We start from the raw sequence: 18581 nt of genomic DNA on the forward strand, positions 1-18581 counted from the left end.
AAGGGTCGATGAGACTCGTGGTGAGAAGGGTGGTTGGAGCTGTGAAACAACGTAAAATTCTTTTTCCTCTTCTGCTCTCTTGATTTTTATATCCACACGAGAAAAATTTGGAAATTTTCCGAATTAATATTTCGAAATCCTAAGGAAAGTTCCGTCCTGAATATTAACAGTTTGAATATTGTTGAAACACACGGGGAAAGGTAAAGAAATTTTCCATCTCTATTCTTCTGGTTTTTTTTATAGGGTGAAGGGGAGGAATTTTGTGTGAAAATTGCGCGAAAACAAGAAAAAGAAAAATCGCCTTGAAGAATCGCAAGTGTTTTTTGGACAGATTTCGGGCAAACGTTTTGCATTCGTTTTCCCTCTCTTTGGTACAAATTGGAATTAATTTTGTCAAAACTGTGTTTAAATATTTGGGATTTTTTACAACTATACAAAAACTGTGTTTGTCCAATTTTTCTTTTTTTCAGTTTTTTTTAAACTGTGTTTGTCCAATTTTTCTTTTAACAGTTTTTTTTTAAAAACTGTGTTTGTCCAATTTTTCTTTATTCAGTTTATTCAAAACTGTGTTTAAAAAAATTTTTATTTTTCAAAACTGTGTAAATTTTTTCTTTTATCAATTTTATGAAAACTGTGTTTGAAAATTTTTTCAAAATTGTGTAAAATTTTTTTTTAATATTTCAAAAGAGTGTTTGTAAATTTCTGTTTTTTTAGAAAGAAAAATTCCTGATTTTTAGGGGTAAAATTTTCTTTATTTTGAAAAAAAATTCTATTTTTAAAAAAATTACGTTTTTTTGGGGTAAATATTTTTTTAATTTTTAAAAAGCTTGTATTTTTTCGGAGTTAAAAATTCTTTTTCTGGAAATAATTTCAATGTTTGGAGAAAATTCAGTTTTCGAAGACAAAATTATTTTTTTGTTAGAAAATTTCTATTTTTCAAAAACTTTCTGTTTTTAGGATTAAAAATTCCTGTTTTTGAGGGTAAAATTCCTTTTATTGGGAAATATTTCTATTTTTTGAAAAACACCTATTTTTTGGAGTTAAAAATTTCTTTATTTTTTTTTAAATTGGTTTTTAAGAAAAAATTTCGATAATTAAAAAATTGCTGATATTTGGGGTGAATTCCTTCTTTTGGAATATATTTTTATTTATCAAAAAATTTCTGCTTTGTGGAGTTAAAAATTCCGTTATTTTCGAAAACATTTCTTTCATTAAAAAAGTCCCTGCTTTTGAGAGCAAAATTCCTTTTTTGGAATATATTTCAATTTTTTGAAAAAATCCTGTTTTTTGCAGTTAAAAATTTCTTTATTTTTTTATTTCTGTATTTTTTTAAAATATTTACAAACACTGTTGTGTTCGTAAATTTCTATTTTTTTAAATAAAAAAAAATTCCTAATTTTTTGTGTAAAATTCCTTTTTTAAAATTAAAAATTTCTTTCTATTGAAAAAGTTTATTTTTTTTATGTCAAAATTTCTTTTTTAGGTAAAAATATCAATTTTTCGAAAAATTACCTGTTTTTAAAGTTAAAAATTTCTTTCTTTAGTAAAAACCCTGTTTTTGGAGTAAAAATCCTTTTTTTCGAAAAAAATATTTCTATATTTCTCAAAATTCTCTTTTTTTTAGAAAAAAATTTAAAAACCTTTTGTTTGAAAAAAATTTTTCTCTTTAAAGAAGTTTTCATTTTTGGAACAATTCTTTTTTTTTAATGCAATAAATTTCTTATTTTTTTTTTTGCAAAAAATTATTTCTTTTTAGAAAAATTTCTGATTTTCGAAGAAAATTTCCATTTTTCGAAAAATTTAACGCTTTCACAGTAAAAATTCATTTTCTAGAAAAAAAATTATATCTTCAGAAAGAAAATATTGGTTTGAGATGAAAATTCTTTTTCTTAATTTCTATTTTTGAAAAAATTTGTAACTTTTTCTGTAAAAAATTTTTTTTTTAATCTTTCAATCTTTGGAAAAAATTTTGTGCTTTTAAAGACAAAATCACTTTTTTGGTGAAAAATTCTATTGTTTGGAAAATTTCTATTTTTGAAAAAAATTTTTATCTTCAGAAATAATTTTGTTTTTAGGAGATAATTTTTCTTTAAATTCTATTTTTCGAAAAATTTCTGTTTTTGGGGAATAAATTCTTTTTTTTTTTCAGAAAAAAATTTTACTTTTTAGACTAAAATTTTATTTTTTCGAAATATTTCTCCTCTTTGAATAAAAAAATTCCTTTTTTTCCAGGAGAGAAAAAAATTTATGTCTACAAAATCCATGCTTCTCTTGTTTGAGGGTAGAATTCTTCTTTTTTGGGAAAAAATTCCCTCTTTGGAAAAGTTTATTTTTTTCTGGAAAAATTTATTATCAATAAAAAATTTAATAATTTTCCATTAATTTTCACTAATTTTATGGAAGGAAAATTTATTTCTGTTTTCGTGATTTTGCCTTGGTTCTCTCGATGTTTACTAAAAAATTGATTTTCCCTCGGCAATGCACGCTTTCTCTCTTTCTCTCTCTCTCTGTCTCTCCTGGTGCGCGGTACCATTGGGCGCGTGGCTTATTGATCCCTCCGTCCTCGTTCGTTCCTTGTGTATATGATATTTCAGAACTATAGAGAGAGAGAGAGAGAGGGAAAGGAAATGGAAAAATTGCGAGAGTATATATTAAAAAAAGAGAGAGAAAGAAAGAGAGACAAAGAGAAAAAACAAAAAAGTAGCGACTAGCGTCTAGTCGTCAACTATGATTTATTGTAATAAACAAAAATTCCAGAATTTCCAATTTTTGAGTCTAAACGTCTCAGAATTCGAAAATAAAAAATCTGTTTAATTTTTTTTTTAGGGGAGAAAATTAGTGAAAAATTATTAAAAATTATTATTGAAATTTTTTATTGGAAATTATTATTAAAAATTGTCATTAAAAATTTGGTAAAAAAGTAATCCAACAGAATAATTAATTTTTTATTAGGACAATAAAATGTCTAATATTTAATTATCTAATATTTATTAATCTAATATTTATTTATTTAATATTTATTGAATGTTTCATTATTTAATAATAATTTAATTATCTAATGGTAAATTTAACTTTCGGTAATTAAATAACGAACAAAATAATTAAAAATCGGACAATGAAGGAAAAAAGATTGAATCTTTGGAAGAAAATTTTTTTTCGGGAAATCTTTTTGCTGGAGAGTTAAAATTTTTCCGAATAGAGAACCATTTTTGAAAAAAAGGGGGAAAAGAGAGAAATGAAATCCATTTTTATTTGAATATTTTCATAATTTAGAATAATCTGAATTTTATTGACTAATTTTGTTATTCTTGTTTGTTTTGATTTTAGAGATAAACGGCCGAGATGGAATCGCCTTTGGCCGAGGACTGTGTCATCGCGGCCCAAGAGGATTCCACCTCAGTGAATCCCGAAGAAGCTGGAAGCGAAATCATGCCAACATCCACTGAGAAAATGAATGACGAGACTGGAGATAAAAATGAAAATTCACAAAATGAAATTACATCGTCACCAAATAATGAAACAAGGGAACAAGGGGAAATTCATTCTCCCGAAATAAATGAAGAGAAGAATTTAGTTATCCAACAAGAATCGTCTGATAATTCAAATTCAGTAAAGAAGCAGAATAACGAAGAAGATGTTAATGATGATAACGAAAATGTCAATAATAATAATGATGATGATGAAGAAGATGACGATGATAGTTTGAGATCATTGCCCACCGTATCAAGAAAAAGGCCAGCCACCGATTTCCTGCCGATAAGTGGTGAAATAAAGAAAATTGGCGTCGAAATATCCGAGGAGCAAGCACAACAATTGAAAAATGAAGTGAGAAGACTCTCGCCAATACACGTAAGTCTTCGCGAACGTACTCTAGGTGAAATATCATTAATTTCCGAGCCCCGCATTTTTCTCGACGACAATGTTAGATGTAAAAATGAGACTGAATCATCGAGTGCCGATGACGATGAGAATATTGTTAATAATGTTGATGATTCGCGAGTGAAAAATAGTGTTAAAGTGAATGAGAAGTGTATTGATAGTTTAGCAACAACATCGAGCAATGAGAATACAAAAGGACTACGTGAATTGGTTCTTGTACTTTCCAGGGTGGACGCGATAGAACAAAAAAATAGTAGCATTAATAGTTCCAATAACAACAATAGTGAAAAAATTGAAAAGAAAATTACTCCCAATGAGGATGATAATTTAGATAAATCAAAGCAGGAGGATGAGAAAATTCACAGTGATATTAAAAATGAAGAAGACGAGAATACGAGGACGTTGAATAATGCGGAAGAAATTGTCCAAAAATGTCAAGATGATGATAATGGACCTGAAAGAAAGAGTGAACAATTTTTAATTGAGAAATTAGAAACAAATGAGGAGTATACAATTAATAATGGAATCGAGACGAGAAAAATGAATCAAATTTGGGAGAGTAAAGAATTGGTGGATGGTATGGAAAAAATTGAGGTGGACGAGGAAATTATTTTTGCAAATTCAACACTTGGAATTGATGATGATATACAAACGGTGGATGTTGGTGGGAATCCGTTGGAATTGGAAACAATTGGATTGACCTCGGAAATTCAAGTGAGTGTTGTTGATACTGAGGAAACGGAAACAGAGACTGGTTCTGATAGTTCGGAAGTTATCGCGTCGATGAATGCTGTTCAATTTGGTGTTGATCATCATCATCATCATCATGATCAGGATCATCATCATCATGATCATAATCATCATCATCATCATGTGATTTCGAATCAAATTTCATGTTCGGAGAGTGATCCGCTCATTTGTGATGATATTACGCCGGATATAATGACGCGATTGGAACCCGAGAGACCAGAAGCATTCACTGAGGATTCAGCGGAGAGCCTTGCACTTGCCACTGGTTCCAGGGACGAGGTGAGATCCGATGGAAGTGATTCGGGACTTGGTAGTGAAATTCCTGGTGATTCTGGACCAGCACCAGCTCAGGAGAGTGATTCGGAGACGTCGTTTCTTGATAGGATACCTGATGAAATTCTGTCGGATAAGGAAAAAAGTGAGTCAATTATTTTTTTATTCCTTGTTGTTGATTCTCTTGGTTTAATTTCAATACGTTGAACGTTGAACGTTGAAGTCCACAACGTTTATCAACGAAAAAAATTATTTTATGCTTTTAAGTATTATTCTTCATTTAATATTTAATTGTAAAATAATTGTTATCAAAATATAAACATCAATCTTTTTTTAAAAATATTTTTGAACCAATATTGCTGCGTCATTTTTAATAAATTTACTAAGTGAACAATTTTTTTTCGTTGATTAATATTGTGGACTTTAACTTGGTATTTCAATTCGAAAAAAAAGTCAGGGATTTTTATTATAAGTACCTACTGGAAAAATTAAATTTTTAGAATTCATAAGGGAATTTTGAATTCTGATCAACGAAAAAAAAATTGTTCACAAAGGAAATTAATTTTTGATAACGCAGCAATATTGCCACAAAAATATTTAGAAAAAAAATTGATGTTCATGTTTTGATGATAATTGTTTTACAATTAAATTTTAAATTATAAATAATATTTGAATGTTTTAAATAAATGTTTTTCGTTGATCAACGTTGTGGACTTCAATTTCATAATAATTTTACTTAAATATTTCAAAATTAATTAAATTTTAAAAAAGTTGCGTTCACAATTTTCATAATTAGATGAAGTTTTCAAAAGATTTCAATTTGAAATTTTATAAAATTTCAATTTTGAATGAATTTGACTAGAAAATGTAAAGAATTTAGATTTTTAAAAAAAAATTTTAATAATTCAAATTCCTTCCAACGTTTTGAATCGTTTTGAACGTTCAAATGAACGAAATACTTTTTATTAAAAATATTTTCATAAATTACTGATTGCAATAAAAATTAAAAACCTAAATCTTATATTTAGAAACTCAATAATTAATTTTATTCATAGTGAAACAAAATATTATAATAAAAATTTAATTTAAAGAAGAAAAAAATTAATTTCGTTCATTTGATTATTCAGAACTATCGGATCATGAATTCTTTTAAAAAAGTTAAACAAAATATTAAAATAAAAATTTTAATTAAAGAAGAGAAAAATAAATTTCGTTCATTTGAATAATCAGAACTATCGGATGATGAATTCTTTTGAAATCAGTTGACTTTTTTAATATAGGTATATGTATTTAATTAATTACATATTAAAAATAATGAATTTTTAGAGAAATTTTAGTTGAAAACACAAAAAAAATGGAATTTTGGAGAAGTTACAAATAATTGCAAAAATTCAATTATTTTCAAAAGTAATAAAAATTCTTCGCAGAAATTCAATTATCTTCAAAAAATTTTTTTAATTCTCGTCAAAATTTCAATTATTTTAAATTTTTTATCAATTTAATAAAATTCTTTTCCGAAATTAAATTATTTTCAAAAATTTGATTGAAATTTTTGACAAAATTCAAATTATTTTCAAAAACTTTTCTCAATTCAATGATTTTCAATATCTACTATTTTAATAAAATTTTCCAAACGAATTTAATTATTTAAAAAAAATTGTAATAAAATTCTACGCAAACCTTTAATTATTTTCATAAAATAATAAAAATTTCACAGGAATTCAATTATTTAAAAATTTTTTTGCAATCATTCAATTATTTTCATAAATAATAATATTTTTATCGGGATTCAATTATTTTCGTAAAAAATAAAATTCTTTTTAGGAAATCAATTATTTTTATATAAATAATAAAACTCAATGCAGAATTTCAATTATTTTTAATACAATTTCAATCCAATTCCTCGAAAAATGTAATCATTCTTAAAAATTTTATTAAAATTCGTCGAAAGAATTAAATTAATTAAAAAATTGTTGATAAAATTTTTCATAAGAATTCAATTTTGAGAAATATTCAATTATTTAATAAATAATGTATTTTTGCATTTAAATAATCGAATTTTCGTAGAATTTTCTAATAAAAATATATTTAAAAATAAATTTCAGTTAAAATTTTAGATAATAATTAAATATAAAAGCATTGTAGTGCATAAATTTTTAGAAATAATTGAATTTTGAAAAGGTTTCAAATTAAAATTTTTAAAAATGTGAATTTTTCATACTTTTCACTAACAATTCTGTAAAATTAATTTTTTTGAAAAAGTTCAATTGAATTTTTTTCAAAATTATTTTGAAGTTTTTATTTTCTAATATATATTTAATTGAAAAATTTCCAAATAATCAAAATTTTGCAAAATTAAATTGTAAATAAATGGCTTTTGAAAATTCTCAAAGAACTTTTTCAAAAATTATTAAAAATAATTAATTTAAGAAGAATTTTAGTTAAAAATTCTAGAAAGAAGTAATTGAATTAAAATTATGAAAATAATTTTGAAGAAGTTACAGTAACAATATTCTTATAATATAAAATAATTTTATCACTCGATCATCTTTAATTATTAGAAAACATGAAGAAATCGATCACTCCGAGTCGAAGACTCGGAGTTATCGATTTCTTCATGTTTTCTAATAATATTATTCTTAGAAGTTATTGAATTTCAAAAGGTTTGAATTTGAAATTTTTGAAAATCTTAATTCTCATGCCAAAATAATAATGATTAAATATTTATTTTAAAAAAAAGTTATTGGTGTTTTCGAATAATTTTACAATGAAAGAAATTCGTCAATAAGTGTAATAGAAAATTTTTTTTTTTTTAAGGAGGTTAAAGTTTTGAACGTTCAAATGAACGAAATTTATTTATTTCTTCTTCAAATTAAATTTTTATTACTACAATTTTGCGTCACTATTAAGCAAATTAATTATAATGTTTCTAAATGTAAAATTTGAGTTTTTAATTTGAATTGTAATCAATAATCTATGAAAATATTTTTAACAAAAAATATTTCGTTCATTTGAACGTTCAAAACTTTTTGTTCATTTTTTTGAACCATTTTTGGAGTGAATCAGAATACTCTTTAGGATCGAGAAAGAAGTTAAAGTTTTTTCTGGAATACAAGGAAAAGTTAGGGACAAAAAAAATGAAAATTTGAAATCAGAAATTTGTTAGAATTGGAAAACAAAATTCCGAACATATCAATTTACAAAAGGAAATATTTTTTATAATTAATATTTATATTATTATTTATTAAAAACAAAAAATTTTTTCATTTCTCAATTTACTGATTTTCAAAAATATTGGAATGCAAAAAAATATTTCGTTCATTTGAAGGTTGAAAACTTTTAGTGAGAAGCTGAAGAATAAATAATAGATTTTTTTATGTTTGATAAATATTATGATCGCAGAAGTTGATTATTATAATTTTTAACGTGATGCATTGTTTTTCATTTTAAATGCCATTTGAATTTGAATTAGGATTTAAATATGAATTTAAAGAGACAATTATTAAAGTTTAAATTTCAAGACAGACTGAATATAAAATTCCATTTATTTCAACGGTTTTGAATTTTAAATTGACCTCAATTCAAAAAGCTGTAAACTATATAATAGAACTATTTTTGGAATTTTAATTATTTACAATGTTTAAATAAATAAATGTACATTTTTTCTATAAAAATTCGAATAATAAATTTCTCAATAGTTCTTTATTTATCGCAATAATTTTAAAAATCAGATCAAAATTTGATAATATTTCGTTGTTATCAATTGATAGGAATGCAGAAATAAAAAAATTTAGTTGAAAAATTAATATTACTAGTTTAATTTATTTAATAATATAATTAATTATTAAATTAATATTCTTCACAATATTTATATTTATTTTTTAATCCCTATTGTGTTTCGATTATCATTTTAATTACATATTCTTCACTGAAATCTTTCATTTTTTTTTAATTTCAAGAAATGAATAAATTAGGCATTATTATTTATAAAAATTATAATAATAATTAAAATTGTTATAACTAAAATAAATAATTAATAATTAATTAATTATATTTTTATGTACCACATTTGGAAATGTTTGAGAATTAAATTTTTAAGTATCGTAATTTTTTTGTCCCTTTATTTTAATAATTTAAACGCCACAAAAAGTGAATACAATATTTTCGTCCTGGTATTTTTAATTAATATTTGAAAAGTGAGAGAGAGTCGAGTTGAAAAGCAACTCTTTGACTTCCACAACTATAGTTATAAGTTCAAAGAGCGTGCAATCAATATTTCGAAAATTGTAGTAATTTTTTTTTATTTTCTATGAGTACGCTGACATATAGCGGAAATTAGTTTAAGTTAATCACATCTCATGTCTGCTATATTGATTTTTCACAAAAAGAAAGAAGAAAAAAAAATTAAAAAGAAAAAAAAAATGCGCTAAAATTACGTATCCACTTTTCTATGAGTACATCAAACGAGAGAGAGAGAGATTGAGTGAGAGAGAAAAATGTTTTTTTATTTAGAACTGCACTTGAGTTTGATTAAAATTTACTAATTTATCTTCACGTACTCGTGCAGTTTTAAAGTCAAAAATCTACTTTTCTATTTTTAATGTGAATATTTAATCAATATCTCGATAACGCGAATGATTTTGCGCAATTTCGCGCACAATAGAACAATTTGAATATTGAAAATTCAATTTTAATTTAATGAAATGTCTATATAAAAAACTGCAAATTTTATTTTTGTATATGAAAAAAAGTATTTTTTTTATCGAAGAAATTTTTTTAATCAAAAATTGGTATTTTTAATAAAGAATTCCCGTTTTATTAATATTTTTTTGTGCTGAGAAATATTTTCTTCTCATTTTATTTTACTAATAACTAGGTAGAAATAATTTTCTTTTTTCATTAAACAAATTTTTCTAATGAATATTTTTTCTTCTAAATAAATTTTCTTTCGAAAAAAATTTGCAAAAAATTTTCTTTTAATTAAAAATATTTTATTTTGACAAGTATATTTATTAAATTACTGATTTAATAATTTCTTTTTACTACATACAATATTTATAACTGAAACAATTTTTTCCAGAAACTAATTTTGTTTTTAATTTAAAATATTTTTTTTCACAAATATTTTTGTTGAACTACTTTTTTACTAATTTTTTTTTTTTTACTAAAATCATTTTTGTTTCTAAAAATGATTTTCTTTTTTCATTAAACAAATTTTTATTTTGACAAATATATTTGTTCAAATACCTTCTGTTTTTTTTAACTGCAAATTTTTATCTAAAAAATATTTTTTTGTTAATAGTATTTTTTTGTAAAAAAAATTTCTGTATTGTATTAAAGACTATTTTTTAGAAAAAAAAAATAAAAAATACTTTTTTGTTTGATTAAAAACTCTTTCTATTTCTTTTATTTCATAAAAAAAATCCGCAAAATTCCAATATAGCTGGCATTTTTTAATTAATTAATTGAAAGGAAAATGACAAACGACAATTTTTTTACCGAAAATTAAAAATTAAAATTTTTGAAATAAATAATAAAATAAAAAATAAATTCTGATTTTCATTAATTAATTATCATAAAGTGAAATTGTTTTTGTCGTGAATCAAGCACGCGATATGTAGTTTAAAAGAGAGAGAGAGAGATGGAGAAAGAAATGTGTTTATATATAAACATGTAATCAAAGTATTTTCTTTCAGCTGTGAATCAATTGGAAACCTACGTCCCCGAGGTGAATGGTCAGTGCATGCCGCAGACGTCGCTTCCAACTTTTCGAAGTCCTCCAAAGAGTAATCTAAAGCGTAGATTAGTTGATTGCATGGAGGGTGAGCCAAATGCGAAGAGAACAAATGCAGATGAACCACCGAAAAAGAAACGTAACATCCAATTCGATGCGGTCACCGTCTATTATTTCCCCCGGGCACAAGGTTTCACTTGTGTTCCATCTCAGGTTGGTATATTCGTTGATATTGTCAAACAATTCACACTGTTCATTTTTATTTTTAATTCCATTTTTTTCTCTTTGTATTTTTTACCAATTATTTTAGTTTTAAACTTTGGAAATTTTTAGTTCAAAATATTTCCAGTTCATCATTATTTTTTGTAATTTTCGTTTTTTTATTTTTGGTTCTTTTGTAGTTTCTGTTTTCTGATTTTATTTTGGTTTTTTGTAATTTTTGTTGTTTATTATATATATATTTTTTTTTTTGCTATCATCCTGAAATTCTGAACGTTCAAATTAACAAAATTTATAAAATATATCTTCTTCAAATTCAATTTTTATTACAATAATTTTGAGACCCTATCAAAAAAGTTAATTTCTAAAGTTTTTAAAAATAACATTTTCTTTTTTAAATTTTCAATTGAATCAGTAATTAATGTAAATATTTTAATAATAAATATATTTCGTACATTTGAAAGTTCAAAACTTGTAATTCATTAATTGCTTTAATTAAAATTCAACATTTTTTCTTCTCTTTTATGGCATTTAGCTTGATTATTTTTGAGCTCTTCAAAAACTCTTTGTCCACTCTTTGGAAGAATTTCAATTATTTTTAATACAATTTTAATCGAATTCCTCGAAAAATATAATTATTCTTAAAAATTTTATTAAAGTTCGTCGAAAGAATTCAATTATTTAAAAAATTGTTGCTAAAATTTTTTATGGGAGTTTAGTTGAATTTAGAGAAACACTCAACTATTGAATATATTATTTATTTTTATATTTAAATAATTGATTTCTAGTAGAATTTTCTAATAAAAATTTATTTAAAAATTAATTTCAGTTAAAATTTGAAATAATTTAATTTTTGAAGAAATTACTAATAATTGCAATTTTTAAAAATAATTGAATTTTGTAAAGGTTTCAAATTAAAATCTTTGAAAAATCTAAATTTTTCTTACTTTTAATTAAAGATTCTATACAACCAGTTTTTTTCTAAAAGCTTAATCGAAATTTCTTAAAATTATTTCAAGTTTTTATTTTCTAATGAATATATTTAATTGAAAAAATTTCAAATAATTGAAATTTCACGTAAAATTGAATTGTACATAAGTAAATGAGAATTTAAACATTTTCAAAGAAGAACTTTTTCCAAAATTATTAAAAATTGATTTAAAGAAGAATTTTATTTAAAAATTGTAGAAAATAATAATTGAATTGAAATGATGAAAATTATTTTGAAGAAGTTGCAAAAAGGTTTTGAATTTGAGATTTTTGAAAATCTTAATTCCCATGGAAAAATAATAATCAATAAATATTTAATTTAAAATGAAGTTTTTGAATAATTTTACAATTAAGGAAATCAGGGAAAAGTCGGGGAAAAACAAAATTACATTTTTGTGGCAAACTTGTTTATGTCTCACATTGCCAATTTTATAAAATTCATAGTTTCGTAAGCTCCCGAAACTTTTATTTAAAGTTCTAAGATACTATTCCATGTTTCTTTTTTTAATTTTTTGTACTTTGTTTCTTTTTTGGTTCTTCTGTAATTTTTCTTTTTCTCTTTATTTTTCTTTAAATTTAAATTTCTAAATTTTTAGATTTTCAGTAATTTGTCATTTTCTTCTTGTTTCTTTTATAATTTCGGGTTTTTTTTGTTATTTTTATTGTATTTTATTGTACGATTTATTTTGTTAATTTTGGTAATTTTTGTTTTGTTTTATTTTTTAATTTTTTTTCAATTTAAACTTTTTTAAGCTCTCGAAACTTTTATTTAAAATTTGTAATATTTCAAGATTTTTATAACTTTTGTTTTTAAAATTTTCAGATTTTTATTTTTGTTTATTTTGAAATTTTTTATATTTTAGTTTTTTTATAATTTTTCTTTTTGCTTCTTTTGTAATTTTTGTAATTTAGTTTTTTAATTTTCACTTTTTTTGTAATTTTTGGTTTTTTCTGTTTTGCGTTTCTTGTTTTGTGAATTATTCATACTTTTTGTAAACTCTGGAAAATTTCATTCAAATTTAAAAGGACACCGCACTAAATACACTAAAAATGGCTTTCGGTTAAAATTCTTAATATTTTCAAAATTTTTAGTTAAAGGTTTTCTGTTTAAAAAAGTAATTAAGCGAAGGTCAAGAAATAAATAACCGAAAGCCATTTTCAGTGTGTTTAGTGCGGGGTCCTTTCAAGTTTCTTTCAATTTTTGGTTTTTTTAATTTATCTTTTTCTTCTTACCTATTTAATTTGTTAATTTTTATTTTTTTATAATTAATTGTTTGTTTTTGTAATTCTTAATGTTTTTACTTTTCAGTTTTTTTAAATTTTATTTCTTTTCTATTATTTCACCTTACCTAATTTTATTATATTGTAATTATTTTTAAGCTCTGGAAAATTTTATTTAAAATTTTTAATATTTCAAGGGTTTTATGCTTTTGTTTTTTTAAATGTTTAGATTTTGTGTAATTTTTGTTTTTTATTTTATTAAATTCATACACTTGGTTTTTTAAATAAATTTTTCTTTCTAAACTCATTCAAACTTAATTAGTATCGTTATTTAAAATTTTCTTTTATTGAAACTTTTCAATTAAAATTACTATATTTACATAAATTCAAACCAAAATAGTTATAAAATAGTTCCATTTTACTTTTAAATTAATTGAAATTAGTATTTAATGTAATTTTTAAAATTATTATTGTAAAGATTAAAATTGAATTTTTGAAATGTTAAAATATTGATTTGTAATTAATAGAATTTTATTTTTAATTAATTTTATTTATATTAATTTATTTGTTTGAATAAAATAAACAAAAATCCCAAAAAAAACTAGGAAAAATTTGAAATATTGGGTAAAATTAAAAAATTTATTTATCTATTTTGCTTTGTCCGTCTATATAAAATAAATAAATAAATAAATAAATAGAAATCTTAAAAGTGCTTCGGATTGATTAAATGAATAAAATTTAAAAAATTGGTTTTTCTTTTGCAGGGTGGCAGTACACTTGGAATGAGTGCGACTCACACTCATGCGGAGCGTTTTTCACTATCGGAACACGCCGCCGAACAAAGGCGACTTCATCGGGCGAGATTGGCGCAATTACGCACTGAGCGTGCCGCAAATCGTGTCGCGGAAGCAGCGTCAAGCTCAGAGGATCCAAGCGACGACACCGACGAGGAGCAAAGCGATACCGAGGAACTCGATATCGACAGTTACTATTTTTTGCAACCCGTGCCAACATGGCAGCGACGTGCACTTCTCCGGGCAGCTGGCGTTCGACGGATAGACGCCGTCGAGAAGGACGAGTGTCGCGACATTAGAGCGAGTCGCGAGCACTGCGGTTGTGGATGCAAGGGCTACTGCGATCCCGAGAGTTGTCCCTGTAGTCGAGCCAATGTCAAGTGCCAGGTGCGCAATTCTCTAAATCAACAAAATTACTTTCAAAAAAATAAAGAAAAAATAAACAAAATAACGAAATTATATTTTTTTTCCGTTACTTTTTAAAGAAATAAGTAACAAATGCCTAAGTTAAAAAATACTTTAAAAAATCATTTATCTAAAGTTTTGAATGTTCAAATGAATGACTTGCTAAATGACAAATGAATTCTTGTTTCAGTATTTACAAAAATTATTCCACTGGAATGAAAAAATATTGTAATTAATGTAAATTAAACATTTAGTTAATTAAATATCAACTTTTTTTAATATACAACATAATTTTTTTATAAATGCAAATTGCAAATTTTGGATAGTACGACTTTTTGGACTGTTTTCGACTATTTTAAAAAAGGAACTTTTTCGAATTTTCTTCTAAATTTTGTAAAAAATAACAATGTTTTTATATAAATAAATGTAACTAATGACGATTCAGTGTAAAAAATAACTACAATCAAATTTTTCATTTATTATTTATTATTTCATTCAAATTTTTGAAAATCAAATTTTTGGGAATTTCAATGGTAAATTTCGAAAAATATTTAAATTCGTAAAAATTTTAACGAAAAATCTTTGAATGAAAATTAATAAAAATTAGCTTTAAAAAATAATATTAAAATATTTTTAAAAATGTACCAAATTCTTAAAGTTCTTTTATTAAAAGTTTATAGAATTCTATTATATTCAATATTTTCAATTACATATTTCGAAAAATTTTAATAAGCTACAAAAAACACTCAATTTTAAGATTTTTATTTAAATTTCTTCAAAAAATTGATAAATTTTTTTAATTCTTTTAAGAAATTCAAGTATTTTGGAAAAATTACATTACATTTTTAAAAATTCAATTATCTTAAAAAAAATAATAAAAATTTTTTTTAAAACTATACTTTTTTAGACATATGTTACAATTTTGACTTGTTTTAAAAATTTTTAATTAAAGTTCCTCTGGAAAATGAATTAGTTTTTTAAATATCCAAAAATTCTATTTAAAAATTCAATCATTATCAAAAATTTTCACTATATTATATTTTAATTATTTGTAAATGTTTCAATTAAATATAATTAAAAAATATATTATCCAACAAACATTTTTTTTATGTTTTACAAATCAATTTTTAAAAATATTTTCAGTTATTTATTCTCAATAATTCACTTTAATAACTTTTCTAAAAAAATCATCAAGAAAAGTGGCATTTACAATATTATTATAAAAAATTGAATTTTCATGTTTAAATAATAATTCAATTCTCAAAGATTTTTCGAAAAAAATAATTACAATTTTAAAAATACTTTAATTTTTATATTTAAATAATTAAAATCACGAAGATTTTTCAAAAAATTATTGATTTCGTTAAAAAATTGTAATAAAAAATAGAAATTATGCAAATTTTTAAACTGAATTTAGAAATAATCTCGTTAAAAATCGTAATTAACAAATAGAAATTATAGGGATTTTTTTCCTAAAGATATTTAAAATTTTCAACAAAAAAAATGTTTTATAAATATATTAATTTTGGAAATTTTGGTATAAAAATGATGCAAATTATTATTTCTTTTTTTCAAAGAAGAACAGAATTTTGTTTAAAAATTGTGATTAGAAATAGGAATTTTGCAAAATTTTTCTTCTTTTTCAAAAATCTAAAAGAATCTCATAATTTTGTGAACAGAATTGTGATTAAGAAACAGAAAATATGCAAAATAGTTTCTATTTACAAATATTAATTTTTTAACAATTTCCTAAGTTTTGTCAAAATTATAAAAATTCACAAATTTCAGGAAAATAAATATTAGAAATTACAACTTTTTAAAAAAATTTTTTTAGAAATCAAAACTTGTTAGAAAAACTTTTTTTAGAAAATAGATTTCATCAGAAATCGCTTTTTCAGACAAAAATGTTTAGAAAATATTATTTAGAAAAAGTGACCACCTACGATTCTAGAAAATAATTTCTAGAAAATAATTGAATTTTGAAAGAATTACAGTTACAAATTTTGGAAATAATTGAATTCCAGAAGATTTGAATAATTTATAATTTTATTTTAAAAGTTTTAATTTTCTTTGAAAATTAAATAACAAGGATTTAAATATTTATTGAACGAAATTTTTGAATTTTTGAATAATTGAATTTCGAAATCAGTGAATGTTGAAAAAAAATGCAGAATTGAAAAGGAGTTAAAAATATTGTCGTTCATTTGAACTTACGAAGTTGAAGTCCAAAACGTTTATCAACGAAAAAAATTTATTTAATGCATTCAAGTATTATTTTTAATTTAATATTTAATTGTAAAATAATTATTAGCAAAATATGAACATTAATCTTTTTTTCTAAATATTTTTGTGTCAATATTGCTGCGTCATTTTTAATTAATTTACGAAGTGAAAAATTTTTTTTCGTTGATCAACGTTGTGGACTTCAACTTGGTGAACTTTTGAAATTTTAGGAACATGTAATTTTCTTTTCTTTGTATTTTAATTTATTGAAATTTGAAAGAGTGAAAAATGGTTTTATCTATTTTTCAAATTTAAAAGACAGCAAAAAAAGAGAAATTCACAAAAGAAATAAAAAGAAAAAAAAGAAATTTATCGGATCGATTTATTAATATTTGTGTTACAGGTCGATCGAGCTGGTTTTCCCTGTGGATGCTCACGAGATGGTTGTGCAAATAGTTCCGGTAGAATTGAATTTAATCCAGTTCGAGTAAGAACGCACTTTATTCACACATTAATGCGTTTAGAATTGGAGAAAAAGCAACGTGACGAGGAGCAGCATACAGAATCGGATCTAATGGAATCACATCAAGATCAAGGACCATTACGCGATGTTTCCTTGAATTCAGTGATGGACAACACTGCCGAGCAATGCATGAATGGCGGCGGTTTTACAACACTGCATTACGAGAGTCACGAGAGTGTTGTATCAACATGTCAAAGTGTTGTAACTGGCGTAAGGGAAGACAGTTTGGATTTATATGCAATTAGAGATGATTGTTATACGACAAGCGAGGACGCGGTAGATTCTTCGCAAAATTCACAACGTAAACAAATACATCCCGAATTTCATCAGACCTTCCAAACTTTTCCCAATCATGCCAATTCATTTCAACAAAATACCTATGCCGATTATCAAAATTATCAAAATTTACCGTCAACGTCGCGCGCATCACCATTTCAACCGCAATTCCCCGGTAATTCGGGATTTTCACATTATGGCGGCTATGCGACTGATCTTGGTTCAATGCAACTTAATTGTCAAACGCATCAGGGACAACAACAACAGCAGCAGCAACAGCAACAACAACAACAGCAACAACAGGCGACAACTGGTTATGAAACGGCTTTCGCTCAAGATGATGTGACCGGTTCACAATATACAAATTTAAATTCCGTTCAGCCAATGAATGCCGTTGTTCAACAAATGGGTAAATTGGAGCCATTTTCGGAATTATTGGCTGGCAGGTATTCTTATTATGGTGAATTAGAACAACCGAGTCATGGCAATTATCATAACAATGGAACAAAACTCGAGACTGATAAAATTGAAACGAATAATCAGCAGCTTGATAATAATGAGGAGTGCGATGAAAATTTCGGTGAGATTATTAAAAAATCAATGGTTGAGACTGTCTCGGCTTAAATTTTTGTCACAAACGATTCATTTAATTTTTATTTTTACTAAATTGATAATTTGGAAAAATTGAAATAACAAAATTGACAAATTTTTAACAAAATTGACAAATTTTTATTGTTACATCGGAAAAATGATTAAGTTTTTGTCAAGAACTAATTAGCAGAATTTTCATCTCGTGAATTTTCTCTTTAACTTTCTTTTCGATTCAAACAAGTACAGTGAATTCAATACAATTAAATAAAATAAAGAAGATAAATAAATTTTCAGCCTTAAAAATAATAAATTTATTAATTTACTCGAAACACAAAGATTTGATAAATAAAACCAAATCTAAATTTATTAATTTAGTTCCAATGGTTCTTATTGAAGATAATAAACAAAAAAATCAAATTGTGCAGATTAAAATTATACGAAATAAAAATTGTTTAGATTAATATCAAAATTTAGATATCTAATCTAATATCTAATTGAATTTGCGCGATTTTGTAATTTTATTAATTATTTTAAACAGTTGAGAAAAAACAGTTTCAAAGCAGTTGAAACTAAATAAATAAATTTAAAAAAATGAATTTAGATCAATAAATTAATAATAGTTACCAGGAAAAATTTTGTTGGCATAATTTTTATCTAAATTTATTCAGATTATTATCAAGATTAATAAAAATATCTAATCGTG

At 23.8% G+C, this 18581-nt stretch overlaps 1 protein-coding gene across 1 annotated transcript in view; it reads left to right on the forward strand.

The window, feature by feature from the left end:
- LOC122507304 overlaps window positions 1-18143 on the forward strand; it is a 96449-nt gene extending 78306 nt beyond the window's left edge. The window contains exons 3-6 of the mRNA XM_043619927.1: window positions 3328-5047; window positions 10599-10849; window positions 13831-14247; window positions 16892-18143. Coding sequence (XP_043475862.1) covers window positions 3343-5047; window positions 10599-10849; window positions 13831-14247; window positions 16892-17911 — 3393 coding nt within the window. The 5' untranslated portion in view covers window positions 3328-3342 and the 3' untranslated portion in view covers window positions 17912-18143. The remainder of the gene's footprint in view (window positions 1-3327; window positions 5048-10598; window positions 10850-13830; window positions 14248-16891) is intronic.
- Window positions 18144-18581: the final 438 nt, after the last annotated feature.

Source organism: Leptopilina heterotoma, unplaced genomic scaffold (genome assembly GCF_015476425.1).
Source record: "Leptopilina heterotoma isolate Lh14 unplaced genomic scaffold, ASM1547642v1 Lhet_46, whole genome shotgun sequence".
In the NCBI taxonomy this organism is placed as follows: domain Eukaryota; kingdom Metazoa; phylum Arthropoda; class Insecta; order Hymenoptera; family Figitidae; genus Leptopilina; species Leptopilina heterotoma.